At 43.5% G+C, this 21,785-nt stretch overlaps 1 protein-coding gene across 32 annotated transcripts in view; it reads left to right on the top strand.

Annotated features, from left to right (window-relative positions):
* The window catches only part of ANK3 (ankyrin 3), a 1,924,186-nt gene that overhangs the window by 1,798,456 nt on the left and 103,945 nt on the right, over positions 1–21,785 (top strand). For 17 of the 32 annotated variants that reach the window (XM_078642672.1, XM_078642674.1, XM_078642668.1 and 14 more), the window contains 2 exons: positions 3,821–3,943; positions 8,113–8,194. In XM_078642672.1, the coding sequence (XP_078498798.1) occupies positions 3,821–3,943; positions 8,113–8,194 (205 nt within the window). Of the gene's footprint in view, positions 1–3,820; positions 3,944–4,348; positions 4,376–8,112; positions 8,195–21,785 lie in introns of all 32 variants that reach the window. The other 15 variants (XM_078642664.1, XM_078642661.1, XM_078642654.1 and 12 more) reach the window with 3 other exon arrangements.

Here is a 21,785-nt window from a genome sequence, read left to right as displayed (position 1 = left end):
TACACAAGTGCTCACCCACTCATCTGCACAAAAGGGGAGTACAGTGGACAGATGATCCCTAGTGTCACTCGTGGCAGCGTTCTACAGGAACATTTCATGCTTCAAGCGCAAGAGATGAGGCCTGCAGAAGAAAAACAAATCTGTGTCTTGGGAAACCTGAGCAACACCAACATCCAAGTTTGGAGGTGCAGGGAATGAAGGGGAGAGTATGGCAGTGGCTTCGGAGTCCTGTTACAATCAGGGTGTCTGCTGAATTGTTAGAGATTGACTGATGAACTCTGTGCCCTGGTGTTTGTACCAGTGAAGGTGTTCTCTCCTATCTTCAAACTAACAAGTGACCAAGTGGTGAGGAGGATAAGGGAAACGGAGAGGAAAGAGTGACAAGCTGAATGTGTAAATATCCTGTGATTAATGTTCACTGCCACACCAGTGATTGATCTAAATATACCCGTTCATCCACTGGGCTTTGTGGCTCTTTCATAGGGGATGATCCTGCCCTGCCTAATTTATTCCAGTTTCTCGAAGACAAAAGAAGGGGGGACATGATGTCCATGAGTGTAAGGGGACTAATGTCAGTGGCCCAAGATAGTAACAGAGAAAAGAAATAAGAGAATAGATACAGAATTTGTCATCTGTTTCAAGCCCTCACACAATCCCTCTCAAATCTGGTGCCCCTACATCATAGGACAATAGGAAATCAGAGAGCTATCAGCCTGTAACACTGCTCCACAGTCCTCCACTTTACCTATCTACTGACCCATTCATGACCCTGGTGGTAGCTTTCCACAGAAAGTTCAAACTTCCCTTTATAGGATTCCTGAATCCTTTTGGTTCCCTGACACATCTCCGAAATCCCTATCTTCTCCCACTTTGACCATTTCCTCAACACCCGTATTCCAGTTTGTGAGGTAGAGGGAGCAGAATGAAGAGAATGTGAGGAAGGTGATAGGAAATGACCATGTATGCTCACAAAAGGGAAAGTTAAGGTGAAACCATAGCTTCTCAGAAATAGTCAAAAAGAGCAAGAAATGGATGATAGAAATGTTACAAAAACGCACGAGTCAAGAAGAGTCCAGAATGATCGTCAGACATTGTTTTGATCACCAACAACCTTGTCCTGAGGTGGGATAAACAATTGCCCCCTTTATGGCGCTTAACTTTTGAGAGGCCATAAAAAAAGAGACCTGGAAAAAAGTGAAAGGAGACTGATTCAGACCTAGACATATGCACAAATGACCCGAGAAGAGATGGTTTCCTTAGTTACACCAGGAAAGGCTAAATTGCCTCTCTTAAATGAGTTGTGCAGGCCATCCAATACTAATCATAAAATAAGAAGCCTAACTCCCCAGATTGAATCAACCAAACTTATCTCCCTCAAAAACGTAAAGTTCCCCAAAAAATATGCCTCAAATTATGCCTCAGAAAAGGGGGTGGTGATGAACAGAGTGCCTGAATTAAGCAGACCACTCTTACCCAGTCCAAAGATCAGGGCTTGATCCATCACCGTTTTTTAGCTCACTGCACCATCCCAGCTCAGAACTTGGCTATATGCAAATTAGTCGGTTCCTGTCCCAGTGCATGATGGGAACAGGGCAAACCACCCCCTTTTCTGAATCGTTTTTGGCCACTATAGGTGTGGCAGGGTATACTCAGACATGAGTCCCTTGCTCACTGCTCCATCAGGATTCAAGCAAGCCGGGCCGACGAGGCTGAAATGCCAGAAACCGGTCCCCGGTAGCTTGTCTCCTTTCTGGTGAAGAATTGGCTTGGTAGTTTGGTCTGCCCTGTTCCCATGATGCACTGGGCCAGGGACAGACTAATTTGCATATAGCCAGGTTCTGAGCTGGGATGGGGCAGTGAGCTAAATAACGGTGATGGATCAAGCCCTGATCTTTGGACTGGGTAAGAGTGGTCTGCTTAATTCAGACACTCTGTTCATCACCACCCCCTTTTCTGAATCAAATTATGCCTCAGCCAGATAAGTGGTATTCTTTTCCAGCTATAAGATTCAGATAGAGAAGCCCCATTTCCAAGGAACTTAGGGGAGATTGTGTCAGCCACCAGCACAGAGGCTAATCCTCTGAATAATACCTCAGTGGAGGTGCCCGCAGTAAACAAATCACATGTACATTTGAGTGCTCCAGTATTCAGGAAGCTCAAGGTCCAATGCTACCAGTTAAGGGAGTAAAATACAAACCCTTGTCCAGTATCAGTGTCCTATAATATTCAAGGCAAGAACCCTCAGAGGTCCTTAGATATAGTTGGTCCTGGAAACATGTTGTCTCAAGATTTGGAAATCTTAAAAAGAATACAATTTTTGAATAGGATTCTTGACTGATTGTATTGCCACTGCTTGTGGCAGAAACAACATGCTTAAAAGCTTTCGATTTCAATGTGTGTACAATTCCATCTGCAGGAAACATATGAGTCATAAACTTGTTCTGGACCTCTACCCAAACCAAGAGAGATCAAGTAATGGAAGGTGACGGTGGAAGAAGAATATTCTGACCTCTCGGTCTGTCAAAAGGAAAGCATGAGATGGCCCAAATGATGGCCCAGTTATGCTGGTTAACTTTCTATGAATGGCCACAGGTTAGCCTTAGAAATATTTGAAGGTCTCCCTTCTCACTTTTTCCCAGTCTTTGCATTTGCTAGAGCCTATCTCTTGGAATTGACTTAAAACTGGACGTTCTTTACCTACTTTTATGTTTTTGTAATGTTATATTTGTAGTTCCAAATCATCCCTGCACATTGATGTATTTGAGACACTTCTGTTTTAGATGTTCTTATGCTATGCAGCTGACAAGCACCGAAGACAAACAAGTCTAATTGTATATTAAGGAGATTTAAATTGCAAGTGAAATTTAGTCAAATTAACTTTTTAAGAAATGTAACTAAAGGATTTCATAAAATTGCTAATTTGCTAATAGATTTGGATAAGACTAATGAGTTACATCTTTTAATATATTTTCAAGGCAAGATTGTGATCTCGCACATAGAATTGTATAAAAACGTGACCATGAATAAACATTACCAAAGCACTTCTGAAACTCTTTTTTTAAAAAAGATCAAGTTTATAGAGCTATTTGTAAAGAGGTCTTGGACTCCGTCTCCACACCAGTTTAAAACAATGTGAGGGAAAAATGTTTCTTTTAAAGGACATATTTTTTCCATTTATTAGAAACTCTTGCACAAGTTGCAGAAGTGAAGATTTGTGGCTTCAAACTAAGATAATGTTCATACTACATTCTTAATTCCAGTTTGATTTACATTTTTGGTCAAACCATGTATTTAATCGAAACAAACTATATAAAGAAATACTTGTGCAAAATTATAAATGTAACTTTCTCTAAACAGATTCTGCCAAATAAACTAGTGACACCAATGTGTTGAGTACTGTGCAAAATGGTTGACAAACAGCGTCCCTGTGAAATTTTGAAATGCCCTAAAGTCAGCAGAAATTTCCCTGATAATCATCCTAAAACCCAATTTCTCTACTCCCACAATTGATATGCAACTTCTGTACATAAAATGATGATCTTCATGGCAAACAGCATTGACACCTCCAAAACATGAACTCCCATAAATCTTGGTGCATTTCTGTGCATCATTATATTAGTTGCCATAATTCATTCCTCCAGCAGTGGAGTGAGCACACATTTTATTCATCAGCTGACCACTCCCACAAGATGCCCGGAGCTGCCAAGCTTCGCTTTGTGTCATCCTATTTTAGGTGATGGCCATCAGCGTATTATAAATCTCTCTTAGTAGAGTAAAAATAACTTTATTTATGAATGTCAATCACAATTATTCTTTGTAGGTCAGAGACAATAGCCAGGAACCCTGCGGTCGTTTGTCCTTTTTGAAAGAGCCAAAGACTACAAAAGGCCTGCCACAAACTGCGGTCTGCAACTTGAACATCACTCTGCCTGCTCACAAAAAGGTACAGTTACAACAAATTGTTATCTCCTAGTTTGTCTTGCTATTAATAGTTTAACATTATGCTAATAGTAAATTAGAATAGCTGCAAGACCTAGTGTTCTATGTGTGCTGTTGCTTACCTGTAGAGTGTGGTAGAAGTCTTTCAGAAAGTCTTTTTTTGTTGTTTTGTCTGATTCCTATGGTGTGCAAGATGGGGGCATGTGATTCCACTTCCTGATCACTGGCATTGGGTTGAGAGTAATGTTTTGTGTTGAGATACTGTCCATTGTGTTCACTTTGTTCACTGTACATGCTAAATCAGCTTTATGTTGTGCTGCCAACTTAGTCGTTTTCATATCCTGATATTCTTTTCCCTGCTGTCCACTATAATATTCCTTGTCTCTGCATTGCATCTTGGGACCAAAAGGAAACCGAGTCAGATCAAGATGAAGAGGTAATATGACAACAGCCTATTTTTGTTTTAAACTTATGCGGTCCGAGTGTAGAGTAATATCCTTTTTAAAACCATTGGTGACATTTTCTGCAAATGTATACATTGTTCAATAACATAATTCTGTAGCATTGCCCATTAATTTTCAGCCACATTTGTAGGTGTCTTTCGAATGTGGTGTGAAGGAAAAGGTGTTTTTCTAATAGTGAAAGCAGCAGCTTTGGTGGTGACTATGGGTTTAGCCCTAATACCTTAATTTCTCATTTTAAATATTCCTTCTTAAATCACCATGGCCACTTCACATATGACCTTTAATATGTTAGGTTTCCCCCGTGACACAGTTCGGACAAATTTTCAAAACCATCTTAAGGAGTATACAAGGATAAGCTATACAAAGTTTTGATTCTCATGTTTTCTCATGCTGACTACACTTAAGAATTCCATGCACGCAGGCAATTTTAATTAGTAAGTAGGGGACACCATGTTTTGTATTCACCGCGGAGATCTATTCCCCCGCGGGTGACCTCCTTTCCGCTACTCATCCTGAAAATAACAGGGCATTTGAGTATTTTCCATGCTCAGTTCGCACCCTAGCTTAATTTCTTTTGCCCCTAAGTGTAGGTGAAGAAATGTTGTGTGTAAACCCTCAGAGAAGGTTTGTGAAGCTGCTAATTATATTATATTGATCCCTAATCTGTCTTTCCGCAGTCATAAGATATGCCTCTGAGTGGAAATGCCCGCTGATCCTGGTTCTTTGAATAGTTTACAATGCACCCATAGTTTAAATGTTTTATGCTCTTAAGCAGAATTTATGTGCACTGAAAGTTTCTGAAGTAGGCATATCATTTCTAGTAACTGCAGCTGGGTTAGTCATAGCACAAGACCTAATTCTTAAATTGAGGGTTTGAGGTTGAATATTAGTTCTGAAGACATTAAAATGTTTATCCCTCATCTTACAAAAACAACAGTTGATGGACAGAATGCAGAACAATGTCATACATTCACCCCAGTACAGAGATCTGTGCCTAAATCCATCGTTTTTTTGCTCACCAAGCCACCCCAGTTCAGACATGGCCATATGCAAATCAGCCTTGACCCTGTGCCTCATGGGAACAGTCCAGCCCGAACTGCCAAGCCATGTCTTCCCTGGACCGGAATCAAGCATCCTAGGACCGGTTTCTGGCTATCAGCCGTCATCAGCCAGGATAGCTTGACTCCAGTGGTGTGGACAGCACGGGACTCACGTCTGAGCATACCCGTCCCACTCGGGGTGACAGATGCAAAAACAACAGTTGATGGACAGAATGCAGAACAATGTCATACATTCACCCCAGTACAGAGATCTGGGCCTAAATCCATCGTTTTTCTGCTCACCAAGCCACCCCAGTTCAGATATGGCCATATGCAAATCAGCCTTGACCCTGTGCCTCATGGGAACAGTACAGCCCGAACTGTCAAGCCATGTCTTCCCTGGACCGGAATCAAGCATCCTAGGACCGGTTTCTGGCTATCCGCCAGGATAGCTTGACTCCAGTGGCGTGGAGAGCACCTGACTCACGTCTGAGCATACCCAGTCCTATGATGCTTGATTGCGGTCCAGGGAAGACATGGTTTGGCAGTTCGGGCTGGACTTTTCCCATGAGGCACAGGGTCAAGGCTTATTTGCATATTGCCATGTCTTAACTGGGGCGGTGTGGAGTGCAAAAAACCGATGGATTTAGGCCCAGATCTCTGTACTGGGGTGAAAGTATGACATTGTTCTGCTTTCTGTCCATCAACTGTTGTTTTTGCATTTGTCACCCTGAGTGGGACGTGTATGCTCAGACGTGAGTCCTGTGCTCTCCACACCACTGGAGTCAAGCTATCCTGGCTGATGACGGCTGATAGCCAGAAACCGGTCCTAGGATGCTTGATTCCGGTCCAGGGAAGACATGGCTTGGCAGTTCGGGCTGGACTGTTCCCATGAGGCACAGGGTCAAGGCTGATTTGCATATGGCCATGTCTGAACTTGGGTGGTGTGGAGTGCAAACAATCGATGGATTTAGGCCCATATCTCTGTACTGGGGTGAATGTATGACATTGTTCTGCATTCTGTCCATCAACTGTTGTTTTTGCATTTGTCCCTCATCTTAGGCACACTTTATCACTTTCTAGCTTTTAAATTTGCCGCCGCCTAGCCTTATTAATTATGACAATCAGAAATATCATAGAAGAGATAAACATTTTATAAACAAATGAATGATCCCTTATAAAATCAATTCTTCATGTCATGCTTGCTTCAAGAAAACACTTCTCTTGAAAAAACAAAGCATGAGTCTTTTTCCATTCTTGGTCAAAAACCTATAAACGTCAGTAATTTGTTGAAAAATTAAATGTATCCTGACCATAAATAGTTTTAATATGTAAATGTTTACACTAATAAGAATTTAGTGTTTTCATCATCGGTGTTCACCATTTAAAAAAAAAAACACTGATCCTCAGGTATTTTGCATAAAGGAAACATATCAGATGCTATTTTGTACTTTAAGTTTATTGAAGTGTCATAGTTCACTGCCATAATGTACTTTGCCTGGCCCCATATTTTAAAGAATGTAACTCACTGTAAATGAAAAGGTCTGTGGCATTGTATTTGATGAAATACATTAAATATTACAGACATTATTGAACAGAAATGTAGTTTCCTTGAACAAACATCACAAATCTGAAATGTTTTGAATTTAAGCCCTCAGAGGAACCTGTCTAGCTGTGTATCATATTTGCAATTCTTGTAACTGCATAAAAAGAAGTACAGGAAGAAGAGTGTGAGGCTCAGAAGAAATGCACAAAACAAACCTCAAAATACTATTTCCCACAGGACATGAATTTTTCAGTATTTCTTTTTTCCTAAGAAGAAATTAAATCATGTACATCCATCCCTCCTGCAACTCAGCACAAGTACCCATCATAGATGTTCCCTTGGCACAATTTGCAGGGCTAGGATAAAGGTAAACAAGCTAATATCATGAAAGCCACATAGACTGTGCAAGTAAGGTCTTGTTTGCTTGCTGCCCAGAGTACCACCATGCAAAGCTTCTCTGATCCCAATTTGTTGTGGAATAATTCACACATTTCCTGTCATGAGGTTTTAGCTGTTTCTTTTTTCATTTGGCAAGGTAAAAGCTGATCATTTTCTAACAGCACTTGAAATTCAAATTCTTGCAAAGATCCTCATTGGACTCCTCAATATTTTCTAATGTAACACTTTAGCTCTAGATTAGTAACGTAATCCAGCAGTAAATTTAAAATCCTCGTTTATCTTTCTCTGGATAGTGCTATGGTTAATCATTAGACTCCTTGGAGTTGTATGCCTGGTTAAGGTTGGGTAAGTAATGGATCCGTCCATCTCCCACTTGTAGCCAAATAATGTTAAACGTTGAACATATTTTGATTATTGAGAGTTGCAGCAGTGCATTTTGTGAATGTTAAAAATTCATGCCATTGTTTTTTTGTCGTAAATGTGTTCACCTTAAGTGGGCATCCACTTTTATGTATGTGCTTTTAAAGCGTGTATATGATGGTTAGACTAAAGCACTGCTATGCTATGTACTGTCTGTCGCAAATGTTCAATGGCATTAGTTCACATGTCCTGTGTTAATGTAACTTGTTTCCTCACCAACTTAAATTACCCTCTTAGTAACTAGAAAAGTTAGCACTATAGTTGCAAAGATGTGCTACCAAATGTTTGTGTATTTCTTCTGCAGGTCGAGAAAGTAGAGCGGCGCCAGAACTTTGTGTCTCTTGCTTTACGTAAGCGCTACAGCTATCTGACTGAACCTGGAATGAGTGAGTTCAATAACATTCTAACACTATGAACTTTTAAAAGAAGAGTCAACACTAAAATTAAGGGATAGAACAACTGAAAATTGTGGGTTTTAAATCTGGGCTGCAAGTCTGGTATGTGGCAACCACCTGTACCTATTTACCTGTCAATCAACAAAGACACTTATTTCATGAGCCAGAATATAAACAGGCCCCAATTGCACAATGAAGATGGTTGCTTACAATTCATTTGTAAGTGGGCAAACAAAGAAATTCATTACACCTCACTCGTGTAATTTCTTTTTCTCAACTGTCACACAAAAAAGGTAGTGGTGGGCGGTAGAATTAGAATTAGAGTTAGAGTTTGGCGGAGAGGGTACTCCATCACAGCAGTATCCTCTCCGCCAAACTGAATGACTTCCCATCTCGTTTATAGTTGGGCAGACGTTAAGTAATCCAGCAACAAAGCTTTGTCTCTGTTTCAGACATTCTCCAGTAACCCAATGGAGTAATAGCCGCCTGAGGTTTTGCCAGTCGACTGGCTGCCTGATGAGTGGAAAACCTGAGAATAAGGGACAGAAAACATGTTTAAATGGGAGTTTTCTCCCATTGTGTGGGAGAAATCATTAGTTTTTGTTTTGGCAAACAAAACCCCATTTTGCTAATTTTGAAGAAATAAGCCAAAAGTTTGATGGGCGACCATAGTGTTTGACGGGGATGGTCATCAATCTTTTAACTCATTGAGAGGATGGTGGTTCCTGTCAATAAATAGCTAGTCCGTTGGGCCAGTGGACAAATCTAAAGTCATAGGATGGGTATTCTGTAAGGACGACATAGTATTTTACTCCTTCCCCCTGATGTAGTAAATATTGTTATCCTAACTCTAAATCATGTCCTGAATTAGCTGCCCTCTTTGGGTGGGCAGTGCAGTGCTGCACCTGCATTCTATGGCCTACACAGATCGCCCTGTACAGAGCCGCTAGGCAGTGCGCACCCGCAACCCTCTGAGATACCAGAGCCCTGCGGTGGCGCTTCTTCTGAGCGGCTGACTTCCGGACAGACTACCCAAATGGGGCCATTTGGAGGGCTTGCGGTGCTGCCGCTACGAACATAGTGGGAAACCGCCCCTCACACCAGCGCTTTAGAGAGACAGACTTGCTCATCCCACTACCTGCTCTGTGACACAATCACCCACCCCAGACATCAGCTTACCCAGGGCTCCTTAAATCTCCTCACAGGCTCTGATGGACATGAACCAGAGGCTTGTAGAGGACAGACATCCTGGATTGGGCAGACAGCAGGGTATTGATATACACCAGGCCACTTGGTGTCTCTCTTCTCCGGTAAACAGCAGCACCATTCTTTTTTAATGATGCACTGTCTTCTAGTGGTTATATGGAGGCATTGAATATGACACGTTACAATGCGTACTAATACCACGCGTGTCCTAACAATGCGGGTATTACTACACGTTGTCTTTTACCACGACCTACCATTACATTGCATACTTTTACCATGAATATCCCTTTACCACGCATGCCTTTACCACGCAAAAGCATGCGTGGTAAAGGTATACTCTTGGTAAAAGTATCTAAGGTAAGTTAAACTACATTGCCCTACCCTAATTTAGTACCCTTGCACGACCCTCCCTCCAACGCCCATTCCTCACCCTACCCTAAAACACTACCCTGCACAACCCCAGACCCTACCTTAAACCCTACAACACTACCCCTGCACGACTTCCCTACACTAAAACACTACCCTGCACGACCCCGACCCTACCTCAAACCCTAAAACACTACCCCCTGCACGACCCTCCCCGGACCCCCAGTCCTCTTCCTACACTAAAACACTACCCTGCACGACCCCCCACATCCCTACCCTAAAATACTATGACCTCAGTCCTCTCCCTACCCTAAAACACCACCCTGCCCGACCCCACCCTAAAACAGTACCCTACACTGCACACACACCCCAACCCCGACCCCCTTTCACCCTAAAAAACTAACACTCATCCCAGGCCCAATCCCCCTTACCTCTCCCTCCTCGTGGTTCCTCTCTCATCCTGGTTCCTGCTGCACATCGGGTCTGAGGGGCCGCGCACGTCATTGTGAGGAAACGGAAGAGCCTCTGTTTCCTCACAACAAGGTGGATCGCATATATTTTTTTATATTGCATGCGTGGTAAAAGCACATGCAATGTAAAACAAATGTATAGTTACATCACATGCGTAGTTACATTGCATGTGTGCTAACGCTTGCGGGGAAACAGCTGGTTTGTAATGGCTGTTTCCTAGGGGCATTACATCTGCAAATACGTTATCTACCCCAAATGATATGAGAGGAAACTGGATCTTTTATTGGTTACCGCTGCAGTCTTATACATGGACAAACAACATAGCTGCCAACGTTTCCAATTGCAACGTTTGACATTTCCATAATTTCAGTGTAATTATGAGTGACACTTTCTCGGAAGCAAAATCAAGCAATGAAAACGGGGGAAACATATCAAGGGGACAACATGGAAATCTGAGTTACCCGGACGTAGTTCGCGGAGTTTTGCTACGCGGAACTCCGTGAAGGTACAAAAAAACTCTGCGAAGTTCCGCAAGTGGCAGAGTGCAGTACAGTTTGTGCTGGTATTCCTGATGCTCGGGTAGAAATTCTACCCGAGCGGCAGTTCGCGCTCGCGAATTAACATTCGCGAGCGGAGAAAAAACTTCGCTGCACATCGCAAAGTGGAGTTTTCTGCATTCTGCCTGCTCCGCAGAGTGCAGAAAACTCCACAAACTCTGCGAACGGAGCGAAGTTCACCGCCCAGGCCTAATTTGAGTAGTCTCATGAACCTGAATGAAAAAATGATTGAGAGAATTTAGAAAGCACTCGGCTACTCAGTGTCCTTGCACTAAAGACATCCAGTTTTAATGTTGTGACATCATCCCCAGATGAAGGCAAAGAGATAGATCTTTAGTGCCTTCCTAAGTGTGAATTCCTGAGAGATGATCTTCAGACTGTGAAGCATCAAATTTTATTCCTTGCAATCCAGCACTGAGAAAGTATGTCCCTCAAATTTGACTTTTCCAGAATGTGACACTCTAACTCTGAATGCCAACAAGGACCTTTAGGGGAAGGATGGATGATAATGATGGATCCTGTTTGTCAAATACTGTGAACCCTGTTTGTAGATGACCCAGTGCAAAAAAAGAAGTGCCTTGAAGAGGACCCTTTTCCTGCTACGGGGCTCTTTCCTTCTAAGGAAAGAGCCAGGTATTGAGTTGTTTACAAAAAGCTAAGTGGTTAGGTTGTCTACGCAGCTACAGCGGCAAGCTGTTCCACAGCTTGGATGCATTATATGAAAAGCTGCAGCCTCCACTTCTGGCCTTCTTTATCCTTGGTACCACTGCGAGGTACATCTCATCCCAGCGAAGGCTTCTGGAGGCCTTCTAAGGGCTGATCAATAATTTGATAATGGGAGGCCCATTGCCACCGAGAGACTTATGGGCGCCGCACAGGGCCTTGAAGTGGATTCTTTCCTGCACCGGTAACCAATGGAGCATGCGTAGTGCCGGTTTTAGAGCGCTTCGTTTCTGGGTTCCCGTAAGCAGCTTTGCAGCAGAATTCTGCACGTTCTGCAATTTTGAGATTACGTGGAAGGGGGTGCCCAGGTAAATGGATTGCTGTGGTCTCTCCTTGATAGGATAAGTGCTTGGACCAGAGTTTATTTTAGCTTGCTCTGGTAGTAGTGGCAAAACTTTGGGAGTCATTCTTAGTAAGCCAAAAAAGAGTGCAGTCGTTTTCCTGGCTTGAACTTTGAATGAAAGATCTTGGTCCAGCCAAACACCCAGGCTTTTTATTTCTGATGTCGGTGTGGGTGCTGGGCCCATACAGGCAGGCCACTTGGTGTTGGCTTTAAAGTGTAGCTGGTTACCAAGTAGCATAATCTCAGTCTTGTGACCATTGAGTTTTAGTTGGGAAAGACTCATCCAATTAGTGACTTCCTCTAGGCAATGGTGAAGATCCAGGGACGTATGATTGGTCTGGGCCAGAGCCATCACCAACTGGGTGTCGTCGGCATATGTAACTATATGGATCCCATAGGGGGCAGCCGTCTCCGCCAGTGGATGCATATAGACATTAAAAAGGGTTGGGCTCAAAGAAGAGCCCTGTGGCACTCCACATTTGAGAGAGACCAGTTTAGACAGGGCATCACCTGAGAACACATGAAAACACCTACCCTCCAGAAAGGATTTGAGCCATGATAGCACCTTGCCAGACACTTCTAAATTCTTGAGGTGGTGAGCCAGGATCTGGTGGTTCACCGCGTCGATGGCCGCGCTTAGGTCGAGGAGTGTTATGGCGGCTGTGCCTTCCGAGTCAAGAATCTTCCTTGCTTCCTCCACAGCCGCCAATAAGGCGATCTCGGTGCCCTGGCATGGGCGAAAACCCGGTTGAGAAGGGTGGAGCAGGAGATTGGATTCCAGAAACGTGGAAAGGGTATGGTTGACTAGTTTTTCTGCAATGTTGCCGATTTCCGGAAGCAGCGAGATAGGGTAATAGTTGCCCAAATCTGCTGGATCCAAGTGTGCCTTTTTGAGCAGAGCTTTTACCATAGCTTTCTTCCAGTCGGGGGGAGGGGGGCGATCCCTATTGAGAGGGACGAGTTGATCAGACGGGTCATACTGGGAGCCACCGTAGTCGCTGCCACCTTTAAAACATTGAGAGGTACAGGGTCCAATGGAGACCCTGATTTAACCATAGTTAAAGTAGCTAAGAATGACACCTGAGTCAGCGGTGTGAAGGTCTCCAAATTGTATTTACCTCCAAGCTGGCCTGCGGCAATCGACTCAAGTGTGTCATTATCTTTTTGTGGGAGATGTTTAAGAATATTTTGAACCTTGGTGGCAAAGAATTCTGCCAGTTCATTACAGCAGTCTCCTGACGGGTCGGGGGCCGCCGGGGGATCTGGAGCTTTACGAAGTTTTTTTGCAATCAAGAAGGTCTCTCTGGAGGAATTGGCTGCCCGACATCTTTTTCGCATAATACGAGACTTGAGCTCGGTTTATTTCAGCCTTTTAATGACCAATGGCTATCCTATATTCTTGTTTCTTTGCTGCTGAGAAATCCTTCCCCCAGCTCCTCTCTAGGAGTTTGCATTTTTGTTTTAGCGCATGCAGTTCAGGGGACCACCATGCGTTCTTGTTGCAACCTATTTTCTTCTGGATTCGTTTCTTTGGAAGCACTGTATTCAGAGATTCCTCAATCCAGTGTGTGAACGACAGGTAATCTATGCTAGGATTGAGTTCCAAATTAGGTTTGGTATTTTTCATTACCTGAACCCACTCTTCCAACGGGATTTTGGACCACGGTCGGACCTTGAGTTCACATTGGGTGTGAGTGCGGTGCAAGGGTAGATGGGGAGCATATTGTAGAAATAAGGAAATGGTCAGACCATGGTATGAAAAAATAGGATCCAGAAGGTGACCCTTGATATGAGTTGCTTGGGAGACCTTCTGGTGTAGTTGACATGCTGTTAGTTCGCTCGCAAGTGATGCTAAAGGGTCATCAAAGTGCAAATTAAAGTCTCCCAGCAGAGTAAGTTGGCCGAGGTGCTGGTCAAGATTATAACAGTCTCCATCAGGGATTTGTCGGGCACAGATGGGCTTGCCTTAGGTGCGGCTTTGGCGCGGCTTTGGCGCGCCAGAGGCACGTCTGCTGCGCGGTCGCTCCATCTGGCGTATTTGTGCCGTCAGCTGTGCGTCGGGTTCAGCAACTAGAACGCTGACGCGGCGCCAACTCAGCGTGATCCCTAAGCCCATGAATTCCCTCGCTTTCCCTGGAGCAGAGTGACAGAGTAAAAAGCAGTAAAATTTGTGATAGCGGCAATTCGTATTTAAATTTGGAATGAGGGAGGCAGCGAGCGCAATCCTGCTCAGGTCGTACCTCTTCTAGAGAGCTTGTTGACAATCCTAACTCCAAGGTTCTTATCTACTGAAGTTTGTGGTGGGGGGGCGGAAAATCCTTCGGACAACAGTCATACATCAACTGCCATGGACCCCGTCTGAAATCCATAGGTCATACCCGATGAAGGTATTGCCAACCCCATGCGGTGAAAACAACTTAGTGGTGACTCTTCTTCAGTCTGCACTAGAAAGCTCTAAGGCAGAAGTTGGCCCCCTCCAGATGAGCCATAAACACCTTCCCAACGATTCCTCCGAAGAATATACCCCTCTGTGAGCTAGAGAAAAATCTAGATCCCACCTAAAAGGCTGATATCCGCTCACTCTTCAGCCCCCCCCCCCCCTTCAGTATGCACAACAAACTCCTTGGAGATGCTTCAGTCTTGTACTACATTCACTACTCTCATTATGCTCTCATTGATAAGCAGAACACCTGCAAACCCATGTTTTCTTAAAACGCATGGCGGCCATACACTTTCTGAAGGAACCGCACTCTTATAAAGGAACTATAATTTAGTGCTCTTTGGTCCCTACACAGCTCAGTGAACATAATTAAGGATTAGATTTTCCTTATTTTGTTACACAAACTAGATACCACCCTCACACTTAATGCTAGGACTTCTTACCACCATCGCTATATTAGTGCTTGCATCCGGATGATGTCCACATCTAACAACCTCTCCCTCTGGTTCCTTAATGTGAACGGACATCGGCGTTTTGTTAAATGGAAAAAAGTACTCTCATCTAACATCTAAGAAGTCGAATATAGTTCTTTTGCAGAAGACTCGCATGTCATTGGTGGAAGCAGATAAACTGAAACAAGATTATGTGGGTAAAGTAATCACTTTATCAGGTACTACCACTACTGAACCGTCAGCTACATCCAAAACTCAATGCTACAGGAAGAAAAAAGTCAACCTTTTAAGCCATAAGAACCTATATTTGGCAATTCTAAAAACTTGGTCAGGCCCGATGGCTGCTATGTATTTGCCAAAATTACAATGGAAAGACAATTCAAAGACACATTCTGGGAATGTGGTCCATTTAGGACCCCAATACTGAGAAAACTTCCTTAGCCATGTGCAACTAATGAGCAAATGGATCGCACAAGCAAAACTGTGCAGATACAGGCTTGTTCTAGGATCTAAAGTCAGACCACTCCTTTGTTAATCCATGGCTACTCCTGCATCCCACAGATTGGGAATACTTTTTTCTGTTTTGTAAATATGATGCTGACTTCAGGTTAGACTACTTTCTGCTTCACACTAGCGTCCTCCCTTTAGCTGTGTGATTGGAACCAGCTGTGTATCTAACCTTGCACCAATCAACCTACAATTGAACTAGCATCTTCGGACCCCAAGGGACAGAATTTGGACACTTTAAATAACAAACTGCCAGAAGAAAAGAACAAGCATTTTTAATGGAATAGGTCTCGCATTTGCGAGAGGTGGAGCTATTGGCATTGTAAATGACAACGCCTTTTATTCATTTGTTTTGAAAACCTGCAAGCGGTGCATAAACACGCACTTTGTATGTATAGTACTTGCTTTCGAGAAGCAAGGCTGTCAGTAAAAGAGATTGCCAGCTTTGCTTCTCATAAGCAAGGGCTATAAGTACAAAGAGCTTGTTTACGCACAGCTTGCAGGTTTTCAAACATATAAATAAAAGGCATTATCATTTACAATGCTAATAGTTCAAACTCTCGCAAATGCGAGACCTATTGCATTGCAAATGCTTGTTTTGAGGCTGTATGTGATAGTTCCTGTCTGTGCTGCGACTGTAATACTGCGAAAAGGATTTGTTTGTCTTCAGAGGGCGGAAGTGCCCGCCTCGTGTAATCAAGTGAAGCTTTGCACTTACGCACACTGGATTGCGTCATGACCCTGACTTTTCAGTCGTAGGGGTAGGTTTCCTTAGAGATTCCTACACGCCCCTTACACATTTTGTGATGTGGTGACGGGTCTTTACAACATGTTGCTGTATACAGCCTCAAGGTTGCTGTACACTAACTGCCTGGACAAGGAGAATTCTGAATGATTATAGTATACTAGCAACTACAAAGGGATAAGTTACCATCTGGTGTACTTTGTGGACATTGGATTTGTGATCTAGGACCCATCGTTTTCCTTGTTGGTTTGAGCATGTGAATGAAGGGAGACTGGTGACAGGATTAGTGCTAGAATAAATGGTGCTGGAAAATAGGGCATGCCGTTCTTGCATTCAGGATACTGCCATAGAGGGGGCTGGTGCTGGCGCAGAGGGAGCTTCACAAATTATAATGTGGTAAAGGTAGTGACTGAGGAAAAGCGAGAGGACAATTAAAGGAAATTAGAGCAATGCATCTGATTCACTGGGAGGGAGTGGAGAGGAGAGCCTGAGCTCCTCAACAGAGACATAGATATCAAAGTTGAAGTCAGGGGTGGAGTGTAAACCAGTTAAGAGTACTGTAGCATGGTGGCCATATAGTATTGGGAGCCCTAGGGCACAATTGATAAATGATCTATTTGTGACAACTTCAGCCCCAGTGACTTCAGTTTGCCCTAGCACCACAGGACCCATATGCAAAAATAACACATTACGCATGTTAAATTGAACACAAGCCATACTAACTTGTATGACTTGCATGCAACCATAATATTGAGGAGTAAACATTAATCTTACCGAGAGAAATAACCAAGTTCGCTGCCCTGCCCCATTCAAAAACACTGTTAGATGCAAGCATTTTGATTTGTTTTAAGTATGTGTCCTTAACTCCATGCATTCGTTCCACAAGAATTTGCAGAGGGGCTGTACTGGAAGGAGAGCTTTGATTTAATGACTAACTCCGGAAAGAACAGTTCCTATCTGTGTAACGGATCAGTTTACCTGGGGCACTAGAGTAACCTCACCAAATATGGTGCAGAATGGTGGCCGACACCCGGCATTGGCGAGAGTTTGAATAATTCACTGAAATGGGCTCGGAAAGGAGACACATAATTGCAACAAATCAACATATTAATATGGGGCAATTTATCCAGTCTTATCGGCTTATTTTAAGTCTGTAACAGACGCAAAACACTGAACACACTCCTCAGGTCTCCCACCAAAGTTTCACCAAGTGCATTAAAAAAACACGGGGTTTCCCAAAGCAGCCCGCAAAGGACATAAATGGCAACAATTTAAAACAAAAGTGCAGTTGAACCAGTACGCATCTTCTTCTGAAACAGAGGTTATGAAATTATGGATTATTTTAATGTAAACAAAAATTAGATTGTTGCATTAGATCGTAAAATTGTTACAATTATTAAAACTTTATGGCATATATACGAGATCCCCATCAATTCTTCCTTCCCTTGGCAGTCATCTGAGAATGACAAAACGTCTGATGTGCCTTGCCAAAGGGATACCTAAAGAATCATACGTACTCTCAGAGGAAGGGTAAATTAAAAGTCGATGTAAATCAAGTTATGGCTAATAATGATCAAACCAGTTTTTAGTCACTTTATTTACAGTTTGCAAATCTATTTCATAATGCTGAAGACATTTTTTTAAACTGTTACTTTCATCGTCCTCCTACTTTAAGTGTAAGTTTAAGTATGCAGTCCATTTTGCAACTAACGGGTGCCTTCAGCAGTGCTTCAAAAGAGACCGGATACCTAGCACTTCTCAGAAATGCCTTAGCATGTGCCCGGTGAAGAATGCACACTGTTTAGCTTCCTAGATGTAGTAAATAGGCTTATATACACCAAACATGGGCGCCAGACAGACCTTAATTCTCAATATTTGATTTTCGCTCAAGTGACCAATGAACAATGAGCCTGTGTCTTAAGTGGGCAGTAGCTGTGCATGTGGTAGAACAAAAAACGAGCACTGGCAATTAATTCATTCAAGGCTTTGGCGAGCAAAAGGGGTGGGGAGCATCCTGGGCACATCAATTGCAGCGGGCATTACTAGCAGCCAGCCACAAAACGGGACTGAAAACATGAGTTCAAGCTGCTTTTCTCGGAGGTCGGCTCTTCCGGCGGGCTGGCTCCTGTTACAGACGCAAAACAATAACAAGTAAAACCAGAGGTTCTTAAAAAGCTAATAGGCTGCCGCCGCCGCAGCCCCGGGAACCCTACCCTTAAACAACCAGGAAATAACACTTAGATACGACCAAGGCATCTTACAGCTGTGCTGAAACGCCGAGGGAGGGAAACTGAAAGCACCCCACGCGCGCGCTCTTTTGAAACACCCCGTGCACATCTCCTGTCCGTACACTGGCGTCCACATCTCCTGTCTCCCTTCGTATGCACATCCGAGCAGCGCATGTGCTGCGTCGTTAGACGAGACCTAAAAAGCTACTGGGCTACTTTAACCCCTTAACCGCTGGGGCTCGAACCTGAACCAGGCCCCTCCCCCGTGTGAAGCACTTTTTGGCCTATTTTGCGTAGTTCGTGTGCTTACGGCTCCATAAATTTATTTTAGCATAAGGTATCCATGCCAGATTGAGTTTTTGGGGGAAATAGGAAAAAGTACTTTGGATGAAAATGACATCAATGAACTGTTTGCTGTTCTAAAGTCACCATCTTCCTAGCTTTCACAAACATGCTCAGCTGAATAAAAAAACTATTTTTGACCTCAGTTTTGGCATTTTTCAAAGAGGTAGGCCATTTAAGAATAAAATTGTGCTCTCAACCTACTTCCAGTTTGTGGTGGAAACTAGTGTGAAACCCATGGGTGATCCAAGAAAGCTAGGATAGATCTCTGAAAAGTAGTACAAATTCCAGATTCAGCAAGGGGTCATGTGTAGATGCCTCAAGGGTTTCCCAAGAAAACTAGCATTTGAAATAAAAAAATCTCAAGAATGAGTAGGAAAAAAACATCCCTTTGTGACAACGTTTTCATCTGTAATATTTTGTCACGATGGCCTATTTACAAACACAATAAATTATGATAAAATGGTACCTCACTTCTGTGGGTAAACCTAGTGCCCGAGACAGGAAATGGCCCAAATTGCAACATGGATACATCACATTTTCCCACTCAAAACTGACCCTTTTTTTGCAAAGTGGGTAGATGTCAACTTTGGGCCCTAGCTCAGCTGGCACGTAGGGAAATCTAGCAAAGTAGCACATTTTTTAAAACAAGACAACTGGGGGAAACCAGGGTGGGGTGACTTGCATGGCATTTACCAGGTTTTTTTCTTTTTTTACCAAGATACCCTTGCAAACCTCCAACTTTGACTAAAAAAAATAATTTTCCTCACATTTCTGTGATGGAAAGTTCCAGAATCGGTAGGGAGCCACAAACATCCTTCCCTCCAGTATTCCCCCAAGTCTCACAATAAAAAGTGTATCTCACTTGTGTGGGAAGGCCTAATGCATACAACAGGAAACGGCCCAAAACGCAACATGGATACTTAACAGTTTTTCCACTCAAAACTGATCCTTTTTTTTTTTTTTTTTTTTTTTTTGCAAAGTGGTAGCCAGCACTAAGGGAAACCTAGCAAACTTGCACGTTTTTAAAACTAGACACCTGGGGGAATCCAGGGTGGGGTGAATTGCATGACTTGCACTCTGATTTTTTTATCCAGAATCCCTTGCAAACCTCAAACTTTTACTAAAAATCTAATTTTTCACATATTCATTTGATGGAAAGTTCTGGAATCTGCAGTGGGCCATAGACTTCCTTCCACCCAGCATTGCCCCAAGTCCCCCGGTAAAGATCGTACTCAACACAGACCCTTTTTAGGTTTTGCCCTCGCAGTGCGCATGCTCTACATAGGAGACCTTTAGCCATCGTGCAGCTCTTTTTCCAAGCACATACTCGTGCTTGTGGCGTCATACGCCTTGCGGGAGTGCACATGGGTGTGCCACAAGCACGAGTATGTGCTTGGAAAAAGAGCAGGCTGCTCTCCCCAGCGCACGCACCACTCCCGGGCTTGTCACTACTTTGTTGTTTGCAAGCTTGCAACTGAACTTTGGAAATGTTTTGTCCTGTTCTGACAACTCAAGTCAGCCCAATACTGCAAGTGGCAGCTGTCCCTCCTGAGTGGCACTGTTGGTTTTGAACATCCCTGCAGATCGCCATCCTTGGGGTCTCTGCGTTCACTGTGGGTGCCTTGAAACACATTTTGACCGTAATGTTTTTGGCAGAGAACCTTTCTGGGTCCCACATTAAAACTGCAAACCCGGCAAAACCCTTGTGCATTTGTCCTTGATAGATAATTTAAGATGTGCCTTTTCTTTGCCCGGTATCGTGCTTTTTATACCTTAGCAATTCGTGCTTACTACTTCCTGCTGCAGATACTGTTTTGCTACACTCTGGGCATGTGTGACTCTGCATTTGTTCTGACAATCCTGGCAGTACCTGATGTTTTATTACCATCCAGCCAGAATGCCCTCGCCTCATGCAGCAGCGCGCGTTTGTTTACAGTCGATATTCCGGGCGGCCATTGCGGGAATCTAGAGTGGGGTGACTAGCGTGGCTCTCACCAGATTTGGTTTTACTCTGAATCTCTTGCAAACCTCAAAGTTTGACTAAAAAACACATTTTCATCACATTTCTGTGATGGCAAGTTCTGAAATGTGCTGGTAACCACAAACATCCTTCCATCCAGCATTCCCTCTGATCCGTCAATAAAAATGGTACCTCACTTGTGTATAGACCTAGTGCCCACGACAGCAAACAGCTCAAAACACAACATAGGCACATCACATTTTTACCTGAAAATTTACCCTTTTATTTCAATGTGTGTTGCTGTGAATGTTGGTCCGTAGCTCAGCCTGCACCTAGGCAAACCCAGCAAACTTGAATTTTGTTTTAAACTTAACAAACAGGGGAGTGTGACTTAGGTGGCTCTCACCGGGTAATTTTATGCAGAAGCCTTTGCACATATCAAACTTTGGTAAGAAACACAAATGTTCCCCACTTTTCTGTGAGGGAAACTTCTAGAATCTTCAGGGAGCCGCAAATTTCCTACCACCTTGAGTTCCTACATGCCTTCCGATAACACTACCCCACTAATGTGGGTGGGACAGAAGACAACAACACAGAAGGCCATATAGCGCTATGTTGAGAGATAAGGAATAAGAGTGGCTGCTGTATTTGGGGCCATGTTGTGGCACCACCCATGCATACCTACGAACCACAGACATTATTGAAAACTAGACAAGCAGGGGAGTCCTGAGTAGCGTGCCTTATATGAATCCCACATGGTTTTCTTTCCCACAGTGCTCTGCAAACCTCAAACTTTGTCTGAAACAATGTATTTTCCTTACATTTTTGTGATGGAAACTTCTGAAATCAACAGGAATCTGCAAAATTCCTACCACCCAGCATTACCCCACGTATGCCAATAAAAACCTTGCTGCACTTGTGTGGCTGGCCCAAGGGCCCGCAACAGAAACATATCAAATCAAGGTCAATGGGAGTCCCCTGGCGAGGGCTTCCATTGACCTTGGTTTGAGCCTTCCCTGTAGCGGGCAATAGGCCCAGCCACACAAGTGGGACTGCGTTTTGATCATCATGATGGAGCCATCCATCAATTTTCTTTTAATTTTAAAAAACAAAATCCTGAAGCCGGATTTTCTTTTTGGAAAAAAAATAATTCCCCTTGCACCATGGGAATTATCCCATAGCAAGTGGGGCATTAGACATTTTTCATTGCCACTTATCCCCATGGTTTTGCAGGGGCGG

The sequence above is a fragment of the Lissotriton helveticus genome, chromosome 5_1 (genome assembly GCF_964261635.1).
Source record: "Lissotriton helveticus chromosome 5_1, aLisHel1.1, whole genome shotgun sequence".
NCBI classification, from domain to species: Eukaryota; Metazoa; Chordata; class Amphibia; order Caudata; family Salamandridae; genus Lissotriton; species Lissotriton helveticus.
This window is presented reverse-complemented; position numbering and strand designations above follow the sequence as displayed.